Source organism: Amblyomma maculatum, chromosome 3, assembly GCF_055883805.1.
Source record: "Amblyomma maculatum isolate TAMU_Amacu chromosome 3, ASM5588380v1, whole genome shotgun sequence".
NCBI lineage: Eukaryota > Metazoa > Arthropoda > Arachnida > Ixodida > Ixodidae > Amblyomma > Amblyomma maculatum.
This window is the reverse complement of record NC_139346.1, coordinates 156227155-156248674: the sequence shown is the minus strand read 5'-3', so window position 1 is coordinate 156248674 and position 21520 is coordinate 156227155. Positions and strand designations below refer to the sequence as shown.

Here is a 21520-nt window from a genome sequence, read left to right as displayed (position 1 = left end):
CAAGTCCAGCCGACAGGCGACCTTATGGCGCAATTGATGATCTGGTCTTATATGTCCGGGTCCAAGCAGCGCAGCAGCAGTAGGGTCTCTCAGTGGTCTGGAAGCAGGATTTCCCCCAATTCTGAATGTCTGTATGCGCGCGTGTGTGTGTGGGGGGGGGGGGGGGGGGGGGGAGGTTCCTTGTATCCCCAGAGCATATGGCTGGGGATAGCTTTTACACCCACAGTTTTCATTCGGGAGAAAATTGTTTGGGGAACATGGGAGGAAACTACCGGGTTAGGGAGGTTTGTAGTCTCCTCCATGTTCAAATTGCGTGTTGTCAGGCTACTAGTTGATAACGTAATAGATGGAGCTGTGTTGTCCTTTCCTGCTTTCGTCAAAGGTTTTGCGATAACTTCGTCTACGTACTTCTCCAAGCGTTTTCGTTCTCTCTTGTGCGAGGGCGGAAGTCATGGGTTAAATGAACTGTAAACTTCAGGATGAAAGAGATGCCTGACGTCTCGATCTTTCTGCGCTCTTTGAGGCTTACAACGCCCGTCCTAAGTTGATGCAGATTAGGGCCGAGACCCCCACCTCGTTTCCTTTCGAGATAAAGAGGCGCTTCTGATCCCGAGTAAAGATTGGTTGCGAAAGCAAACATAGGGAGACACAGCGACACAAGTCTTCCTCCGCGTCTTCTCATACAAGGTCATGGTAGTTATGCCCTTCCCAGGCGACATGACTGAAGTGGGGCCGGAATGGACCTCTTTCCAGTAGTGCACCCCTCTTGCGGCCGCCAGGCAAAGTATGATTGACGAGACGGGTTACCGAGAATTTGTGTAGAAAGTAGTTCCTAGTAGCAGAACGGGCTTATTTTCAAAACAGTAGATGAGTGCAGGGCTGGTCTTGGCTAGCCTTGCAGAGACACGCGAGTCATTTCTGAACATACCTCGACACAATACCCCCACCCCACCCCCTATTAAACCATGACAATGACAATAGGAAGCTGCCGAACCTTGCCGTGTATACTGTGTTTAGGCAAGCTGGGGAGACCTCGAAGACGCTAGCACTGCAAGCAATTATTGTGCAGCAGTTCGTCGCCTCGATGAAGCGAGGCGCGTTGTTTCCGGGAAAAGCACGTTCAGCGATGTCCTATTTTCGCGTGGCATCCAGGCGAAAATGGCGGCCAAGGACACTTTGCGTATGTGCAGTAGTGCTACTTGAAAAAGGCCCATTAAATACGTGCAGGCAGGGCACCCCGCAACAGTGAGTGTTTTGTACATACTAGTGAAACTTACACAGGTCACACACTCACTGTATGCAGTCTGGCAGTCTGCTTGGGCCGAAATTTCATGTAGAGGGGAGTTGAATACCACGCCATTCGCGAGCAGTGAAACAAAATTACTGACTCGGGCATGCTCGCGCCTGGCAACAATAGAACTTTCCAGTAGAACGCACTCCTCTCGTGCCCGCCAGGCGAAGTACGATTGACGGGACGGGTTACCGAGAATTTGTGCAGAAATTCGTTGTTACTAGGAAAGCGTACAAGATTGGTCTCGCCTAGCCTGTGCAGAGACGCGTGAGTCATCTCTGAGCATACCTTACCACACAACCCCCCCCCCCCCCCCCCCCCCCTCGTTAAACCATGAAGTTGACAAAAGCTGGTGAACTTGGCTGTCTTCTCTAGTGAGGCAAGCTGGGGGAGGCCGGTACAACATACAACATAATAGGAAGATACTAGCTATTGTGTAGCAGTTCGTCGCGTCGATGAAGCCAGGGGCGTCGTTTCCTGGAAAAGACGTGCAGCGAAGCCCTCCCCTTACTTTCGCGTGGCATATCACGGCGAAAATGGCGGCCGAGGAGGGTTCGCGCATGCACTACTTGAAAATGGTCCATTCCGCAGTGCAATAAACCCAGCAACAAAAACAGCCAAAAAGACTAATTAAACCTTTAAACAAGCAACACATTTCAGTGTCTTTGGAATGAGCGAAAGACGACGAACTGCAGTTTTTATCGGCAAGCCATAGGTGGACACCGGAAGAACCCAAGGACGGTTCGTTTTCCGCGTGACTTCGGCCAAACACTCGCAAACACTCGCAAGTCGTAATCTACAATGACTGGCACACAGGTAAAAGTCGCTAACTGCACCATGCGGTTTGGCTACCTCGGCGTTTCAGCGCCAGAAACCCACTTTTGTTTTCGGAATCACGAGGTGACCCGAGAAACGAGCACTGCAGGGCACAACAAAAGCAGGGCAGCGATAATTTTATTTACAAAATTTACACGACCAGAACGGCTGCACACGTAGGAGAGGCGTAGAGAGAGAGAGAGAGAGAGAGAGAGAGATTAAAAGTGGGCCAGCGCAGCCAGCTGCACGGTTCTTCCTTGTCAAATCATCTGGGCGGCGAATTTTCGTCCCGCTTTCTTGTTCCTTAAAAAAAAAAAAAAAAAAAAAAAAGCACACAACAGAAGCACACAGAGACGGTGGTGCGCGTAAGCGCCGCACACGGGACGTCACATCCGGCCAAGGAAATATTAAGTAGGGATCATAACTCTTCGAAGAAGGCCACCCTCGCTTTTGTCGAACCAGACTTGGTCTGCAGAAGAGAGAAGAAAAAGGAGAAGAAAACAGTTAACGGTGAGGAACATGTTTCATTACTTGCACACATATATTCAGTATCTGCCATGTACGCTGGCCAATCCCCTGCCGTGAGTATGTGCAAATTTGACAGAGAACATCATCATCATCACGCGTCATTATCTAGGGGAACAGCAAACAGCAACAACGTCACCCGTGGTTTGTACGCGATCAGAGCTGCAAACGCAGCGAGCGACGCAGCTTCAAGTACTCCGGAGTACCGGTACCTCTACTCGATTGCTCAGACGGCATTCGCCTGTATCACGGCACGCGCAATTTCTCTGCCCCATAACGTCGTGTAGACCAGGCGGGCTGCGAAGAAAATGTCAAGCCTCCGACTGCGAGTACAGCTTCCAAAATGCAGTGCACTGTGTCAACGCTTTACTGTGTCACCGTTAGCAGCGCCACCGTTTCCTAGAAGTCCAGAATATTCAACAGCATCTAGGTGGCGCTTCACTCCTTCCAGATTCACCAAGAGGGGGTTTGGATGCTCGCTCCATGAGGGTCCTGATGCCCTCGCAGTGGCCAACCTAGATAGATCACTGCCAGTTGCTGCGGTCAAGTGCCTAGAATGTGAGGGTCTAAACCGTACAATTACCCAACATTTTCCAGGAACTGTAGCTGCATGCGGCAACGGCGCCAATCACGTCACCGTCTGGACAAGAGGTGAAGTGCGTGAGCGCTACTTTACGCGACCGCCACCATGCATCATTTGCTAAGACATTACAACGGGATTTGCAGCAGCACTGCTCAATCACGTTGATAACAAAAGCGACGTGCTTTCTCAAGCTTCCGATGCTGCTGCTGCTGCTGCTGCTGATAGTGATGAGTGCGAAATGATAGGACAGTTATTTCAAAGCTGAAAATGGGAGGACAAGGCAGATAAGGCAACACATTCACCACCGCTGGCTGTAAAAGGATTTCTTTTTAGATTCCGCGCTTTTGAAATGCTACGGTCTCATCCCGTGTTTGTTTTCCACCACTCATTTTCTGTTCCTGATAACGACCATAAGAATGCTACTGAGCATAACAAAGGGGCGATAACCCGGATCACTGCCGACCGGAAAGTGTCGCGTTCTGGCTCGACTGTGTTCACAGTGAACGCTGGTCAATGACTTGTGCTTTGGAATGTTCGGTGTTACGCGATGTCAGTGCAGTTGGAAAATCAGATTGTCGAAATTGCCGGAGCCCCCCACTACAGCTTCCCTCATGAAAGATGTCGCTTTGCCGCGTTAAACCTCATAAAACCATATCAAATTTAATTGCTGCGGTTAGCCCAACCAAAGCAATCAAGCTTTCGTGCCAGAGCTTCACCGACAAAACTGACTACGTGAAACATACATTTCTTTGAGGTCTTTAACACCGAGGAAAATCCCCAGACGCTCCACGGCGCCAGACACGTACGTTCCGTTTACTAAGATATGAATTAAATATAGTCAAATACTAGGGTGAGATTTATTCTTGGCATTGTTAAGACGTTAACCTCTCAGTCAGATCGCTAACATTCTCGACTACGGGGTACCAAATTCGAGAGAGGAGGAAAGTTGAATGCACTTTTTTCTTTTAACCTTTTTTTTTTGTTTTGCTTCGAAAATATTCCGTCAAAAACAAAACACGCCAGGTTCCCATAAACGCGGGCAATTCGTGGGCACACGAAGTGCCCGAACTGAACTTGACGCGCTTGGAGCACTGGCCGCGGCTCGGACGCAGAAAACAGAACGGGTGCACCGTTATCGACCATCAAGCTACACTAAAGCAGACTGGCCACGAAATCAACCACTGACCGTATAAGTCGCCTTTCATTCATTCATTCATTCATTTCTTTTTTTTTTTTTTTTTTTTTTTAGGAGCGAGGGCTTTGTTTGCGGTTGAAAGAAGAACATCAAAGAGGGATGTTCTTACTTACGCTCGGCTACGGCGCCAACCGCTTCCGATCTACGACCGCAGAATTACCCCCAGTCCTGACGTCACTATAGTTTGAATCAAGTGCCGGGAAAACATTTAAATACAGATTTCTCGGCGATATATACACCCCTTGCTGCCGGAAAAATCAGAGCTTACCCTTCTTTTTTACCTCTCACTTTATGTTGCTTTGGTTTTGTGGGGATTAACGTCCCATAGCGACTCGGGCTACGAGAGACGCCACTACCGCCGTAGTGGAGGACTCGGGAAATTTCGACCACCTAGAGATCTTTAACGTGCACTGACATCGCACAGCATCTGTACAACTGCAATGTCTACGAATTTTCAACACAGCGTCTATTTGAATGATTCTGTTGCCAGGTGATTGGCCGCATATGAACTATCTCAGAGTTCTGCAACTTGGACACAGTTTAAACTTAGTACCCACGGACGTCGTCACAACCAATAAACGCCCGAATTTCGGCCAATCGGACCGCCCTTTTTTGACACATGGACCCCACTTACACGTCCTCCACAAATGAGCTCGTCACACTACAGAGACACGTGCCCGGAATGCCGTGAACCCTATCCAACCAAATACAGGAATGCTCTGTTCCTCCCGGTGGAGTAGGTAGCTGGGTCCTGCCTCCTGGAATGGTTCGAATCACGACTCGACGAGGGAAGATCGGCAGCTACTGATCGACCGTGCTCCAAGGCCTTGGCTTAAAAACCACGACCAGAAGCGTGCAAGCGCTCGATTATGTAATTTATTCATTCGTGCCAAGTTTCTCATTGGGTAATAATAACAGAGAGCTCTGGTACAAACTTTAACATGACCAGAATGCACCAGAGAATTGATATCTGAACTGAATAGAAAATAAAACTGCGTGTAGAAAGTGTCCCTTTAAAAGAAACGCATCGTCGTGAGGGCAATTAGACGCAAATAAGGACGCAGGCAACCAGGAACATACTTTTGCTACATTAGCCGCAACCTCTCGAGTGGCACCTCATTCATGTACATAACAGGGAGTGTCGTGCTCGCCCTCGTTTCGAGCCGTCTGATTGGTGGAAATGCCGAAACCGGATGTCAGTTCGGCTGCCATCGCTTCCGGATTCGGCGTTTCCACCAATCAGGTGAGGGCCAAAATGAAATTTCCGAAAACGACGCAAACTCGAAATATGGACACACGTTCAACACTTTCTGGACAGCACATCTTTAACACGACGAAAAAAGCCAAACATCAGCGATGCCAGCTGCTGAAGTGCAGCTCGCCCATACACAGGCGTAGTGCAGACAAAGTGAAGCAGGAACAGAAGGGACACTCAAAAGATCAGACAACGTCATGTGCTACCAGACCGTGAAGCGCCACAAAGGACCGGGAGGCCTTTCTTCTCATCAGCAGCCGTTTCCACTTCCAAATTCAGGGAACCAAAATAATTTCTTGTCAACCGTTTCGTACGAAGCTTCCCTTTTCTTCAAAGCTCAACACAATAGAAAAGCAAACTGCCAGAATGGAACAGCACTTTAACGATTGTTCAAACGGCACATGCCTTGCAGCTATTGTACGAAACGATCAAGCCGTGAGCAATTACGGGAGACACACGAGGCGCAAGCATCGATGACGAGCAAGTCCATAAACTGCAGCGAACTAAGTAAGCGCGCCCTTCATTAAGAATACAACGCGCAGCTGCCCGAAGACGATCAGCAGAACGCAGCAAGGTGGCCGCCGAGAAGCAAGGCGGGAGGGCAGCAACAACAGGCCTCGAAGAAGTTCGCAGTTTGGAGAAACCTGAGCGAGGAGAGAGAGAAGAGAAAGAGAAAAAGAAAGAAGAAGAAAAAGGCGAAAAACTCAAATACGCGCAGAATGCGTTAAAAATTCAAGAAGGTCGACGATGACGCTTGCCGCTCAAGCAGCAGCAGCAGCATGACTGCGCGCCGAGTAACGAGCGCGTGACAATATACTGCGCCACCGGCAGTCCCGTTCAAAACACAGCTGTCCCGATCTAAACCAAACAGGAGAAAACACCTCGGCGCTCATTTATAAGATGGCCGACCTTATTTCAAGCAGGGCTGACCTCGTTCGGGGACGCGCGCGACAGGAAAACGAAACGAACGATATAAAGCGAGGGGAAAAATAGCAATAATAGAAACACAGTCCATGTAACAAAACCAGTACACTACTGCGGTCGTGCTTCCCGAGAGATCTTTCTGTACGCGCGCAGAGTAAATGGCACGGCTCGCCGCAGGCGGCGCACCGATGGGATCCTTTGTTTTGGCCACCGCGAAATATCGCATTCTGGACAATTTCCAGCGCGCTCAGGCATCCGCGGCCTCCAGATGTTCGCGCGCGCGGGCACTGTAGTACATCTACGCCTTAACACTGCCCAACACGCGTGTCCTGATGCGAGCGAAGCGGAGCATGATCGATGGTCTGGATGCACAGAATAAAGAAAAAAAAAAAAAAAAAAAAAAAGTACCGGATCTCGATGAGTTTCACTTGAAAACATCCCTTGCTCACATTTGGCGAAAGAACAACAGCGACAAAAGGAGAAGGGGAATGAGAGAAATGCTTCTCCAAAACGCTAATTATTTCACAGAAATTTATACGGGGTGAATGGCGTAGAAAATATGAAAACAAAATAAAAACACCACAAGTTTAGATGCACAGAGAAGGCGGGCATGTTGTGCATGGCAGCACTCCTCTGTAAACATTACTTCGAAGTGAGCACAACAAGATGAGCAATGAGGGCTAAGCACATAGTTTGCGCAGCATGGGAAGTTATGGGAACACAATGACAGGGTGTTATTTTGTGCGACCGTGATCACCTAGACACAGCACGCTCTAAACCACACCCCGAAATATATTTACTTAATAAGGTAAATATTGACAAGCGCACTATACATGATCTTGTTTTCAGGTGCAAACTGAAAGCCTGCTTAAATTGTACGTTTACACATACCCAGATCTCGCAATGTAACTCGCACGCGGCAGCAGACTTCATTTCATGTCACATTTAGTTAAAGTATCCGCCTAAATAACGGAGCACAGTCATATTTTAGAGCACAACTTGTTCACAGCACCAACTTTGTCTGCATACGCCTCACACAAACAAAACAGGAAGGCACCATCTCAAATAGTAGTACCGGAAAAAATGTGCCACAGGACTCCGCCTGTGTGTAAAAAATCTAAAGGAAATGTGCAAGCAGCCTGGTCTTAATAAATAGCTGGTATCTTCCCTGATTAGGCACGACCCACCATATTCACTATCCCTGTTCTTTATATAAACAATAAAGCGCCAAGCAAAATGGGCAGGAAAGAACAAAAACCAAGAGGGTAATCTAGTTCTGGAGCACAGGCTACTTTACTTGAAAGCAGTATTTAAAAAACAGCCCCTACCCCTCCTTCCAAAATAATAAAAATAATAAAAAAAAATACATTACTCCTACACTAACCTGGCACAATAGAACAGTCTCTATGCTATGAGGCTCCGAAACGAGCTGCGACCTTATTTGGAAATTTTAACCAGTGCACTGATGAGGCACAATCGTGCCAATGGCACGCAGCACAAGCTGCTGTGCAGACCCCGAAAAACTATTACCCACTTTTCAACGAGGCAGCAAGGTGGCTGATGCTATTGCACTCAGCTAGAGAGAGAGAGAGAAAAAAAATCCTAAAGGAAATATGTTCGGGGCGGCAGACAAGTGTTGCATGTCCTCTATGCAGGCAGCCTAGCGTGTCAGATTCCTTTTCCACAGCGCTTGATTTAGCTAGGCAGCCCGACACCGTGGCCAGACTCTGCTAAACATGGATGGGGCAGCTGTGAAAAAATGACTACGCTCTTTGCAGACGAGACCTACTTGTGTCCAATACTGTCACAGTCACCTAGAAAAGTTGATCAGGCCACAGCTACGAAACCTCATAATTCCCAATAAACCCATTACAGCAGTGGGGGGAAAAAAAACAAAAAAAAAAACAAAAACGACAACACACACACAGCCAAAGCACTGATGGAAGGTACGAGATGCACGGACTGCTTTAGGCCTTTCGCCGTGGTTTGTCGGACACTGCCTGAATTTCAGCATGCCAACTGGTCTGAATCTGCACTTTAATCATTACAGTCCATTACAGTCCAGCGTGCATGGGTTGCAACTATAGTAATATGCGGTGACACTGGAGAGAAAAAGAAAAAAAAAAAAGCCTTCACAGAGGGGGCAAGAGCTTCAAAACTGTTTTCAAAGACAGGTGTAGAGTGGTCACAATAAAAGCTGTGGCTATAAGACTTGCTAGCAGTCTTCTAAATAAATGTAGCGTGCATCAATCATAGTTCAGAACTATATGAAACTTTGTTCAGTACTGTTTATTTGATGCCTTCCAACTATGTACCTTTTTCTCACAATTTACCCAAGAGTCATGAAATGCTGTACAAGAGTGGAAATAGATATGTTACATAATCAAGGATACAAATGTGCCTTGAGAAAAAAAAAACTTTTCTTGCCCTGGGGTATAGAACTGCCACCCATGAATTTATTTTAGTCATAAAACATAAATGGACTTGGGTTCCAGTTCCAATCATGTAGAAAGCACCGACTGAAATACGTGAAAATTATCTGTGCTTTTAGAGCCTTATAGTTCTTGAGAAAATGCACATAAACCTTCAAAAATGCTCTTTCCTGAGAAAAATGTAGATAAAGCTTATGAAAATTCCCAACCTTTTCATTCAATGTCACCATGACAAAAGATAAAAAGACACTTATGAAGTGTACATCATGTGCAACACATCTTCTTGAACACTGAACAAATGTTCTATCAGAGGGCTGCAAAACAAAGAAAGCAGTTTTTGACGAAGTCCACGCTAACCAAACTTTTAAGCATTACTGGGCTCATAATGCTTTCTAAGCGTGCTCCGATTGCATCCTACATTGCTGGTGACACTGAGATTGGCTGAGCCTCCCGAGGTGATGTTGTTGGTTGAAATAAGTGCCCAGTGTGCAGAAACGGGAATGAGTTGTACTATGAATGACTGACCACCAGACACCTGTGTCCTCTGTGATGTAGTAAAGACCCCTCCCACTGACCTTTAATTTTAAACCCATTCTACGACACCTGCAGCCAACCTATCTCCACAAACCTTTTAGACTCGTCTGGCTATCCCAGGCAGTGATTGTTAATTTTCCCTTCGCATTATGTGCTGCGACAAAGCCTATCTCCTATTCTCCATTTTACTTGCAGCACCATTTCATTTCAGTTTATTACCTTAAAGGCCCCTAAAAACGGGTGTTACATAAGGGGTGGCAAGAGCAAGAATACATAATCACAATAACAGGAAAGTTTTGACATTTTCAATGAACTGTGGTGTGCAAGTGATGAGAGCAATGTTGTCCGGAAGGCCGTTCCAGTCTGCAGCTGTTCGAGGAAAGAAGGAATTTGAAAACGTGACGGTACGTGGACGAGCAACTTGTAGCTGATGGCTGGTGCAATGAGATATGCGTGCGGGGGGAAGAATATAAAGTGCATTGTGCATAGGGCTGTGAAAAAGTTTGTGAAATAAAGATAGGCTGGCAATGCAACGACGGAGCGATAAGGGGGATCCGAATGCTGTTTTTAAGGAAGAAATGCTGATATCATAAGAATACAATGAATGAATAAAACAAGCGGCGCAATATTGAATAGATTCGAGGGCACTAATGAGGTAAGCTTGATGAGGATTCCAAATGGGCTATGCAAATTCCAGTTTGGACCTGACGATTGATTTGTAGGCTAATAACTTACATTGCTGAACCCACTCTCCTCTCTTCTTGCTTTTTCAGCATCAGTGCTACGAGGCAATTTATATTTAGCTGTTCACTGCTGGACGATCAGGGCCCAAGGGCATTATAGTGGGCAGCAGGTTACATACAAAATGGCGAACGAGAGAGAGAGAGGGGGAGGAAAAAATGGCATATGCAATTCAATGTCCCAAGGCACTATGTAGATTAAGAGGGACGCAATAGTGGAGGGCTGTAGATTAATTTTGACTGCCTGGGGTTATTTAACGTGCACTGACATCACACAGCACGCGGGCGTCATGCACCATGCCTCCATTGAAACAGGGTCTTTGTGGTCAGGATTGAACGCGTGTAATTGGGCTTTATATGCAAGCGCCTCAGCCAGTGATCCACATAACACTGTGGATTGTTAAATATATAAACATAAATGAGGCTCACCAAGATCAATGTAGTTTACGCTAACAGATTACTACTAAAAATGAATACCGAAAAGTGAGGAAAAAAAAAAAAGAAGAGGAAAAGTAACCAAGTATACAACGAAACAGCTCAGTACCGGCACTATAAACTGACAAACAGCCAAAAAAGAAAAAAAAAAAAGACCCTCAACATAAAAAAATAAAGCTTCCTAAAGCAGCACAGTGCCATCCACCTACAGAACAAAACAAAGTTGTAGTGTATTAACTTTCATAAGCTTAAATCTATTATTTTTGAAAAAATATTCAAAATGCGCAAGGGCCACATGAAGCATTGTCCCTGAATTGGATATGCACACACTTTTGCACAGGCCTTAAAAAAGAAAAGTGGGGGAAAGAAAAAAAGGAGACAGGGAGAAGACCTTCAATCGGAGGGCACCTTCACTGACCTACAAGTGCTCATGGCGCTAACAATTTCAGTAAAACCATTCCAAACTCATATAAAACAGACCTTCGCCACAGCGACATTTGCGCACAGCTGCACAACTTTGGCAGTAGCAGGTGCTGGAAACGTTTCATTGCCAGCCGGAAATTTGATAAAAGCACTGCAGAAACAAAGCACTTGTTTGCTTATCTTCACGTCTTTTCAAAGGTCAGCCAGTGTCATGGGGCATATGGAGAAAAAATTTACAGTGATAAAGCCACCTCTACTTCCAAACGTGGAAGTATTCACTGAGGCTATACTGTGGTTCTCGGACAGACTACGAAAGAACATTTGGCCAGAGACGAAGAAAAAAATCGAAGAAATTCCTTTTTTAAACATCTTGCGGCCATTATCCCCTAAATGACCATGTTTCCCCACCCTTAGGGTTCACATTTGAGCCACAATGTTAGCTTGTGTACACATTTGAATAACACTTTTCCTCTACTGATTTTGTTAGCATCCTTGAAAGTAAACACCACTTTTAAATTTGTGACAGCGATACCTCGGTCTACAAGGCACATAAAACAATTACCTCTGTAGCAGACTGGAGCAAATGTACAGAGCATACAGTGCCCAGTAATCTTCGAATTTACACTGTGAAATTCTGAACTACACCCACATAACATTACAGGCTGCACGGTATACAAGTGCACAGCTGCACTTGTCGAAACGTTGGCTCATCTGCGACCTGAGGCGTACCCTATTTACCCTTGTTCGGTTCTTCTTTTTTATACCGTGCAAACCATCTTCTTTCTTTCGTTTTACAGGCTGCAGCCATTCTGCATGTTGGGCTCTGAAGCTGTGAAAGGTCAGTAATAGAGAGCAAAAAGAGTGTGTACTTATACTATAGCATTACACCACATGTGCCTCGTAGTAGAGCCGACTGATTTCTTGAATCTGCACAATATTTGGCACTTTACCGAGGAACCGTCACGCACAGTAGGAAAACATAATGTCGACAGCAAAAAGCAAAAGTTTACGGCACGTGAGCGTGCTGGAGTAATTTTTATTTTGGCACAGTCATGGTATTCCAGTTGCTCGAATTGCACTATAATGAAAGGGGACGTGCACGCTTTACCCACTAGCAACAATAAAACGCGACTGTGTCACGGTCAGAGCTACAATAAACTATTTTCTGAAAACACGTGCCTCTTTAACTCTTGGTCTCTGGGACCATCGCGGCACCCGCACAGCTCCATTCTTGCCCCGCGTGGCTCGAGCAAGCATTGCAATGCGTTCGTGGCAAGACTCATGGTCATGTCTAGTATTGGCAATGCGAGCTAGTGTGGACACGAAAGCAAGACTATCGATCAAACAGAACTGAATATTGATGCCAGCAAACGGATGCCAAGAAGCAGTGAAGTTTGAGATTTCTGAGGCCAATTTTTCACAGCAAACTGCATTTTCTAAAAGTTCATGGATATTTCGGACTGTTAGATTATTCAGGAAATTTTCCTGGTGGTACGGTTCGCACGCCAATAGCACATATTTGTGCAGCAGAGAGTAATTACTACATTGTAATTAGTGAATCAATGAAGGATTGGACATACAATTTTAAAATATGCGACGCTGAAAGTATGGTATTTAATATTAAACATTTGCTATAAGGTACGTGAACATCGCAAAGCTACAGGTGGCCTACAAGGAATGCCACATTGAAATGTATTGGATTAATTTCTACTCCCTCATATCGCACAGCACATATACATTTCTGCACTCCTCCCCCCAAATCCCTTCCCATCCTGAAATTTCTTCACGGTGACCAGGATTGAGTTCAGCAACTTCCTTGCTCATTATGCCATTTAAGGCGAAAATCACAGCCTCATAAATTATAGAATGCAATCAGAAGCATTTAGTTCAATTGTTTACAACAGGTTACCTCTTATGCAGTTACTCTTTCCAAACTATAAAAAAAGCTTGCGAAATGTAGCACGAGAGGGGGGCACTGGTGTGAAGAAAAAGCTACAGTCAACTCTTCACAAGAGAAGCAAGAAAATAATAATAAAAAAGGGAAAGCTCGAGCTATGCTGAGTATGAACTAAGGGAAGCCTTTTCAATATAATAAATACTAATGGAAAAAAGTCGTGCTTGAATAAAGAGAAAGCCTTAATTAACTAGATTGCACTGTGTCATCCTGCACGCCTCGGTTATACATATACTGTCATGTGTGGCTTGATATGAAGCAAAAACCTGGCCACGGAAGTGAAAGGCCACCACATCCGGTAATACTACCGGTAGTCAAGGAATTATCAATAGCAACTTCATTCCTAGCAGACGAAGGTGTGTGATGAACCTCTTCTCGGCAGTCATAGCCACAAGGAACCGGAACCACACAACAGCTTCAAGAAAACAGTGCACTGAACGGCATCTTCACTGCCAATTTTACCAAGAATGAATTACCCGTAACACGCCACGCAAGTCTAGCAAAAATCCGCATGAGCTGAGCAGTCGTAGATTTTTACGTGTGCACTAACTGCTAAAGCCAAAGCGGGAAATAGTGATACTAGAGAGTGCTCCAGAGACCAAAGTAACAATTACTAATTTTAATATTACAAACACTGCTCGACACAAAATAGTAAATAATGCCTGACAACAAAGGCAGTGATCGTACAAAACATGGCCACGAAACACCAGGAAATAGCTGTTTACACACCCATTCCTACAGCCCAAATGGTGACAAAATACAACATTTAATTGTTTATTAAAACAACATTCCTTTTGAAAATGGAGGAATGTGCAGTGTGCAGTATTTCATTTACACACAACATAACAGCAGGTTCAAAGATATTGCTCCCTTCTGCCCCCCCCCCCCCCCCCCCCCCCCTCCACACAGACTTTTCACTACACACGCACACAAACATGCCCACACGCACATAAAGTTGACTTTGTAAAGCAGCCAAGGCATGATATTCAGCATGATGAGCCCAACAAGCTATGTGAGGAGAGTTCTCAGTCTCCTGTGCTTCAACATGCAACTGCAGCGTCCTTGATACATGTTTAATATGCATAATAATTACAGCCTTATTGGTTTGAAGTACAAGCTTTCCTTCACTGAGTACATTTTAGAGCTGCTGTGAGCATCACAGTATATTGTATAGTTTTAGCACTTGATGTGAAAAACATGACGTGTTTCACATCCTGTAGTAAAAAGCCAAGTTCATCGCATCCTTTCTCACGCCCTCTCTTCATTTCTTTTTTCTCCCCTAACGCTGTGTATAGCAGTGTCTGCGCTGAAAAGCTGATAAGACAAAAACAAAACACATTTATCAAGCTCAATGAACTGCTGATGATTGTTTCTGAGACAAGCTTACTGTGCGGTCGTGATAGCGTATAGCTGAGCGACTTGTCGCAGAGTGTGTTTTCCTTTCCACGCGACATGAAAAAAACAGTGACAATGGCCGGGTCAGAGAAACTACAGATGACCCTCTTAAGAAGAATAGCCCTCTTTTGTCAGTACACTAGTGCAGTTGGGCTGCCGCTAAAGTGCACTTGTACTACACAAATCAATGTGCTGCTACCTCCACTGAACACCAAGAGAAAAAGTAAGGCCTTCACTGAAGGACAATAAAAAAAAGAAACCCAAGTATAACTGCCTGCAAAAGGTCAACAAGCCTGACCTATCCTGAACATCAGCACACACTGTTACTATAAAATGCAGGTATAATAAAGCAAGTGTTTTGGTGGCTCTGCATGGCAGTATTTTTCACATTAGGGGCTGGCAAGGTCTTGACATGTTTTAACCTGAAGCATTGCAGGATGTATTTATCATAAAGAAACAATGGTAGCATCACAGAAATATCCTGGGGAATTTTAAGGGGGCATGTGGGTCTTTGAGCTATTTTTGTTATTTTTTGGCCAATCGAAATAAATATTCGCAGCCTTACTGAATTTTTCATGCTGATTACAAATATGCAATCTTTTTTACTGTAGCTTAATTAGTTTGCGATATAATTAATAATCAACTTCCATTGTTTAAGGTCTAAATTCTGAGATAATGGGTAGTTAAAAAATTAACATTAAAGCATGGTTAGATAGCCAGAAGAGTAAAGAATGAAATGCTGAGAGCAGTTTCCCAATATATTAATTAGCACTCATTTCGCAGCCTTATTAATTTCATACAAAGCGTGTGTACCAAGTGGGAATATACACATCAAAATAATTACAAAAAACCTGCTTCCAACATTTCACACAGCATACATTCAGCTTCCAATTAAAAAAAATAATAAAAAAATAAATAAAAAATAAATAAAATAAAAGACAGAGTTAGCTTTATGTGCTTTGGGTGTCGAGATAAAAAGAAATGGGGGATTATTTAACAGACATTTACTGGTGCAACGCACTCATTTGCAATTTAAAATGGTTGGAAACTTTCACGGATGTAGTCTCTTTGCTTTCCGGTGTCCAATTGTTGCCTCTTTCATTTTGATTTGCAGTTGCAGCACGTTCACAGTTGTCACTTTTTCGACTGCTCGAGTAAACTTTTTTTTTTTTTTCCCGTACGTCATTTTGCCACGTTTTCGCATCAAGACCACAGTGAGAAACGTTCATTGCGGGGAAAAAAAAAAGTCATTTGGAGCTGTTTGTTGCATTCCAGTGCTCTGCATTGCACGGGAAGCAAGCGCATTCACTAAAGATTATGAACGCATCCAATCGGCGCAAATGCGCGGCGAGCTCTATGGAGACGATGTGGCCCCGCAGTTTACGCACTGGAGAATAAGTTTGACCGCGATTTCTTATTCACGATCACCTTTTTTTCAACGCGAATATCGCCGCCAGTTTTACATTTTGCCAGTCTCGGCAAACTGCTTACATCTGAAGATTGTGAACTCTGCCTCGTCAAGTGGACTGTCCGCCGCGCTGCCGTCATCGTCCCGAAAACAATCCAACTACCGCTTCGTTGCTGGAGTTGCTGCGAGTTTAAGCTTCTTCTGTTTTGAGCTTATCTTTCTGCACATCTGTGGCCTGCGATATCACTGCGTCGAGGCGGGTACGACCGCTGGCAGTGCCAGTCTCCCGTGATGGGGAATATGCAAGGTCTACTTCAGGCTCGTACGCTCGATCGTTCGATGCACAACTTTCGTCAGCCTGAGCGCATACAGCCGGGGCAGGACAACACTTGAGATGACTAATCAACAATGTTTTTTTTTTTTTTTTCCCAAAATCATTGCCCATAATGCACCTTGCGGTTCGTCCACTAAGCGTGACTGGCATCACGTCTCCGCTGTCTCCCCGGCATCCCGCGGCTCAAGTGCGCTGAGCAGACGCCGCCAGCCAGCTTTACCAATACGGTGATGCCCTGCCATCACGTGCACCCCGAAAGCGAATGTGATTGCGAGTGCCACAGTTTCTTTTTTGTTATTTTTTATGCGATCAATGGGCAAATGGAAACAGCAGAGGCGACAATTTGAAGACAAAAGGCGGCTCTTTCAAATGAAACCAAGATGGCTCCAGTGCCGCGCATGAAATGGGAGCTACATCTAGTGGAAAATTGTTGTTTTGATGGCTGTTTTCGGCCCAAATTCGGGCGACATCGATTATATAAATTGGCACTGTGATTAAAATCTTAGCTGATAGGTAGATAAAGAGCTACTAATTTCGAAAATCACGTTCATAAAAAGTAATTTTTTCGTGATGTTTGGTCGTCCCCCCTTAAGATCTGGGCCCACATTCCGAGTTCGTGTCGTTATCGAAGTGTCGCTATCTTATGTGACCTCAAGCCATCTGATTGGCTGAAATGCCGGAACATGATATTGCCATCTCTTCCGGTTCCTTAGCGGCAACACCCGATTCCGGCGTTTCAACCAATCAGATGACTGGAGGTCATGTGAGATAGCGATGCAAACTCTGAATACAAAGCGACAGCCTTAATTGTTACCGTCAGCAATTACATGTGCCTATGCAGACGTGGACAATGTTCGGTCTTTTAAAATAACAACTATTAAAGAGATATAGCATAGTGCGATCTGTGATAATCACCGTGACCCGCTACTACGCATCAACAGTGCCTAGGTGCTATCTAGCATCGCCAAGGCAATCCGGGCATGCGCAGTGCTATGAGCGGTAGCGGATCACTAACAGATTGTGGACCACGCTATGCTAGATCTCTATTACACAAAAGACTGCACGACATACATATCCCCTTCAGGTGCGAAAAAAATCTTTGCAATGCAAACAATATCTGAGGGCCATTTTCTGTTCTTTATGCTTCAGATGATGTGCCCTGAAGAAACTCAAAGAAAAATTTTATTTTTTCATTGTCTTTTGCAATGTCCTCAATACAGAAACCGTAAATCATGCTACTAGCAGAAAGTGCAATAGTGCTTAGCAAGATACCAGGCACAAAAGATGATGCACGGATTATTGCTTGATTTTTTAATTAAATCGATCACTTCAGAGTATACCTACTGCATAAAAGGTCAAAGCAATTGCTCTGACCAGGCATGTACAAAAAGATGTGGCACTTTTGGCAGCTAATCCGACAATTCGCTGTGCATCCTTCATGGCGGCAGCGCTGTGAGTTCGGTGTGTTGACATGCTCCGGCCAGTGGTTGTAGCTGCCGTACCTAATGGTAACTGTCAGTAGCAAATGCGGTCTAGCCTTCATTGCAACAGGCTCTGGGTACTCACTACTTCGCCAATGTGCTATTTTTGAGGTGTTTTGCTGCACGCGATTAGGCTGTTCCCAACGTCAGTTGGAAGGCCGTCATGTTCAAAATGCTTTTCAGTGCAAGCTTCTCAGCACTTGCGTCTCACAGGTACTCTATCCAGCTGTTGCACAGCGCAAAAGATGGAAAGTGAGAAATTACCCTCACCAGCCACTTTCTGGTTCTTGACCTAATGCGGTACAGTGACATAAGGAAGGAGAGTTTGGCGTATTTTGAAACATCCAAAACGATGCTTTTGTTGCTTTTTTTGCACAGCAGGGCACAAAGTAAGAAAGTGACGCCGAACACTCAGAAAAGGAGTGTGCCGGGAGAAGCAGCTTTAAGGTGCCCTGTCCCCGAACAGACGCTAACATTCGGAATTATATGCAAGGCTGAATAAGCTCGTAACAAAAATGATAGCCATTATCTCACAGTCATGAGCCCTTCCTCCAATAAATAAATGCGTAGATTCTCAACACTTCAAAGCGACAAAAACAAGAAGCAATTACTGTTAGCTCCGTAGAACATTGCCGTGTCTATTTTTAAAGTGCTTTTCAGATAGGATTTCTTTCACTTCGCGTATGATGGTGCAGTTGTCTAATAAAGTGGCTCAGGGCGTGTTTTTGAAACATTCAAAATAGCGTTCTACGTTACCTTTTTGCATAGCAGGTTGCTCAAAGTTTGCATCCCCATACAGGGATACAGCGCCTGAAGGGGGATAAAGCGCATCTGTGTGGCTGCTACCAGGGGGTTGCTTTCCAGAGTGCGTGACAGCTCTACTTCTGGCTTCATGTCAACGGCGAGATTGCCATGTCTGCACATAGGTGACTACTAACACCTAGCCCGCTGTAGAGCCGTTTCCGCTGTCGTCATGAGCAACCACAGACCACGCAATTTGTGACATCACACCTCACGCCACCCACTCCACCCCCTCGGTGATCCCTGCTCGAACTGGTGCCTTTTGGCACTATTCGGTCACAGAAGTGTAGGGTTACGAACGACACACATGCTGGCGATGCTGGGTTTTCCATGACATGGGACCCTCATGTTATCACTAAAAAGCAACGCACGTGGTCACTTATGGACAGCCATTCGCAGCAGGTTCCACAAAATGTGTAATTATTACTGGAATCTGATGCAGCTAAACCTCGTGCATGTGCATGACCTTGTAGGTGAATATAACTGCCTAACAAAATGAGCCACTGGCTACACAAATCCACCGTCGATATTCGTAATCACTGAGCAAATGAATAACAAGTTTCTGCATTTGTACCTACAGCTAACAAGCAATAAGTAAAAAAAAAAAGAAGGCCGAAGGCTGCTCACAATCCACATTTTAATTTTTAAGTTAATATCACTCACCACGCTCAGCACCAAAACTGAGCTGTCAAAGCAAAGGTTTGGTATACAGAGAGCCTTTTGGAGACCGCAGTGCCTAGATCTCAGAGGTGTTCACAGCTGTAAGTAAGCATACGGTGTGTGGACCGACCAAGTTCATTAGAAATGAGATTTCTATTGCAAACCACTCCTAGTACCGCTATCCTCTCTACTCTTTGCAGGTTTATCATGGCACAAGAGAGACGCAACAGTTTCGCTTTTTACAATGTTCACAGTCTTGGCACTGGAGTCACATGGCCTACCTACCACCAAGATATCAATGAGTAAGCGCAATTGCACATGGCAACTTTGAAGCCTGAAAGATGCCTAGCAAAAGTACCGTGAAATCCTCATAACACAAAGGCAGTCATGGCAGCAACTGTCGACAACACAAAAATTAAAACCAAGCTGCAAGCTGTCTCAAGGCAACATGAAGGAGTGTGCTACATAATGACCCAATTCTTTCCAAATGCTGTTCTCAGACATGGAAGGGCAAGTTATCCGTTACACAGCTAAGACTCACAACAGTGGCTATCTGACTACGGTGTTCTGCTGCCAAGCACACGTTCACATTTGATAGCAACCGCAACGTCTGCATTTCGACAGAGGTAAAATGTGAGACTTGGCCGTGCCCCAGGATTCTGTTATGTGTTAACCCCCTAGCATCCCTGGACGAGCCAGGCATGTCATAAGACGACTGCCATTTCTGGCTTGTGACAAGTCCAGCTTGTTCAATACAAATTTTTGTTCAGCTGACAGGCGGTGACATGGGTACTAAAGATTATTATTCAGCCTGACATTTTGTAAAAGAGTTGGATGCACGCACGCCATACGGCCAGCCAGTGGTTGGCTGTTTCAGCTGCCAGCTATCTTCAATGCTGTCACATTAAAAAATATATATATTTTTTAATTGCTTCACAGGAGGGGAAAGGCACAGTATCGGTCACACTTGCTCTGTGGACACCTGAACCGCGCCGTAAGGGAAAGGATGAAGGTGGGAGTGAAGGTGGAAAGAGAGAAAGGGGAGTCGTAGTGGAGGGCTACAGAGTAATTTCGACCACCCGGGGATCTTTAACGTGCGCTGACATCGCACAGCACACAGACGCCACTTCGTTTCGCCTCCATCGAAACGCAGCCGACGTGGTCGGGTTCGAACCCGGGAACTCCGGCACAGCAGTCGGGCATCTTACCACTGCACCACCCCGGCGGGGCCATTAAAATATGTCCGTAGAATTTTAAGGAGGCCTGGGTGAATAAGACAAACATGGAATATACCCCCGCAAAATTCCTTACACTTCAAATGCAGCCTGGCTAAGCAAAATTACAATCTTCTTTGTTATCCGGCATTAAAAGCCCAGGGCCTTCAATTTCAGGTAGAAGTTGCAAACAAGTGTGGCACCATTGAGTGTTGTAAGTGGCGCAAAGCAGTTGCCTCGAATGGCAAGACAGCAGAGCCACAGAGAAGGGGCATGTCAAGAAGCAGTGAGCTCACCTTCCTAAGGGTGGAGTACTTGTTCTCTCCGCGCAGCACATTGTCCTCATAGATGAGGTCCATTGAGGTGAGCTTGCCTTCCACCTTGAGGACTTCGATCTCAGACTTGAGCTCCTGCAGGTGCTCCTGAAGGTGCTTGCTCTTCTCCAGGTATTCCACCCTGTAACACCAGAGGGCGAACAGAAAAACTGCAGTGCTTTCACAAGTACAATTAAAGAAGCAAAGAAGGCAATGCAGTGCAGAGAGTGGGAATAAAAGAAGCACTCAGAATAAGACAACAACATAATTTCTTTGTCCCTTAAAAATAAATCAATAATCTTTAAATGGCTGCGTTTACATGCTTGCTGAGCAGCAAAATATGCATTTACTTCTGAAAGGATTATACCAAAATATAAACTTTTTCCCCCCTTTTTTTAGACATTTGGGCACAGCTTATGACGCTCAAACTGAAAAGGGCTCTACTGCCGCTATTTGAAGGGGAACGGCAGTATAGCCTACCAGAGATCTGCGTACAAAAATTAGTTCTGATGTAATCGTAGTTCACTTGCTACAACAGTAAGTGATGACTGTTTGTTTAGCGGGATTCACGTCCCAAGCAATTCAAGCTGTGAGAGATGTGATAGCGGAGGGCTCTGGAAATTTCGACCACCTAGAGTTATTTAATGGGCACTGACATTGCACAGCATGTGAACTCCTTAGACTTGCTTTCTGCCTCTATCGAAAAGCGGCCGCCGCAGACGGGATTTGATCCCGCATTCTTGGGCACAGTAGTCGAGCGCCCTAACCACTGCTCTACTACGGAGGGGCGGTAGGTGATGAGAATC

The 21520-nt window shown here is 45.3% G+C and overlaps 1 protein-coding gene across 1 annotated transcript in view; it reads right to left on the bottom strand.

Annotated features, from left to right (window-relative positions):
• Positions 1–2415: 2415 nt before the first annotated feature.
• Positions 2416–21520, bottom strand: part of Mer (ezrin/radixin/moesin family protein merlin) — a 52481-nt gene continuing 33376 nt past the window's right edge. Inside the window, exons 15-16 of the mRNA XM_084598312.1 lie at positions 20697–20856; positions 2416–2576 (exon numbers count right to left, since the gene is read on the bottom strand). Coding sequence (XP_084454438.1) covers positions 2526–2576; positions 20697–20856 — 211 coding nt within the window. The 3' untranslated portion in view covers positions 2416–2525. The remainder of the gene's footprint in view (positions 2577–20696; positions 20857–21520) is intronic.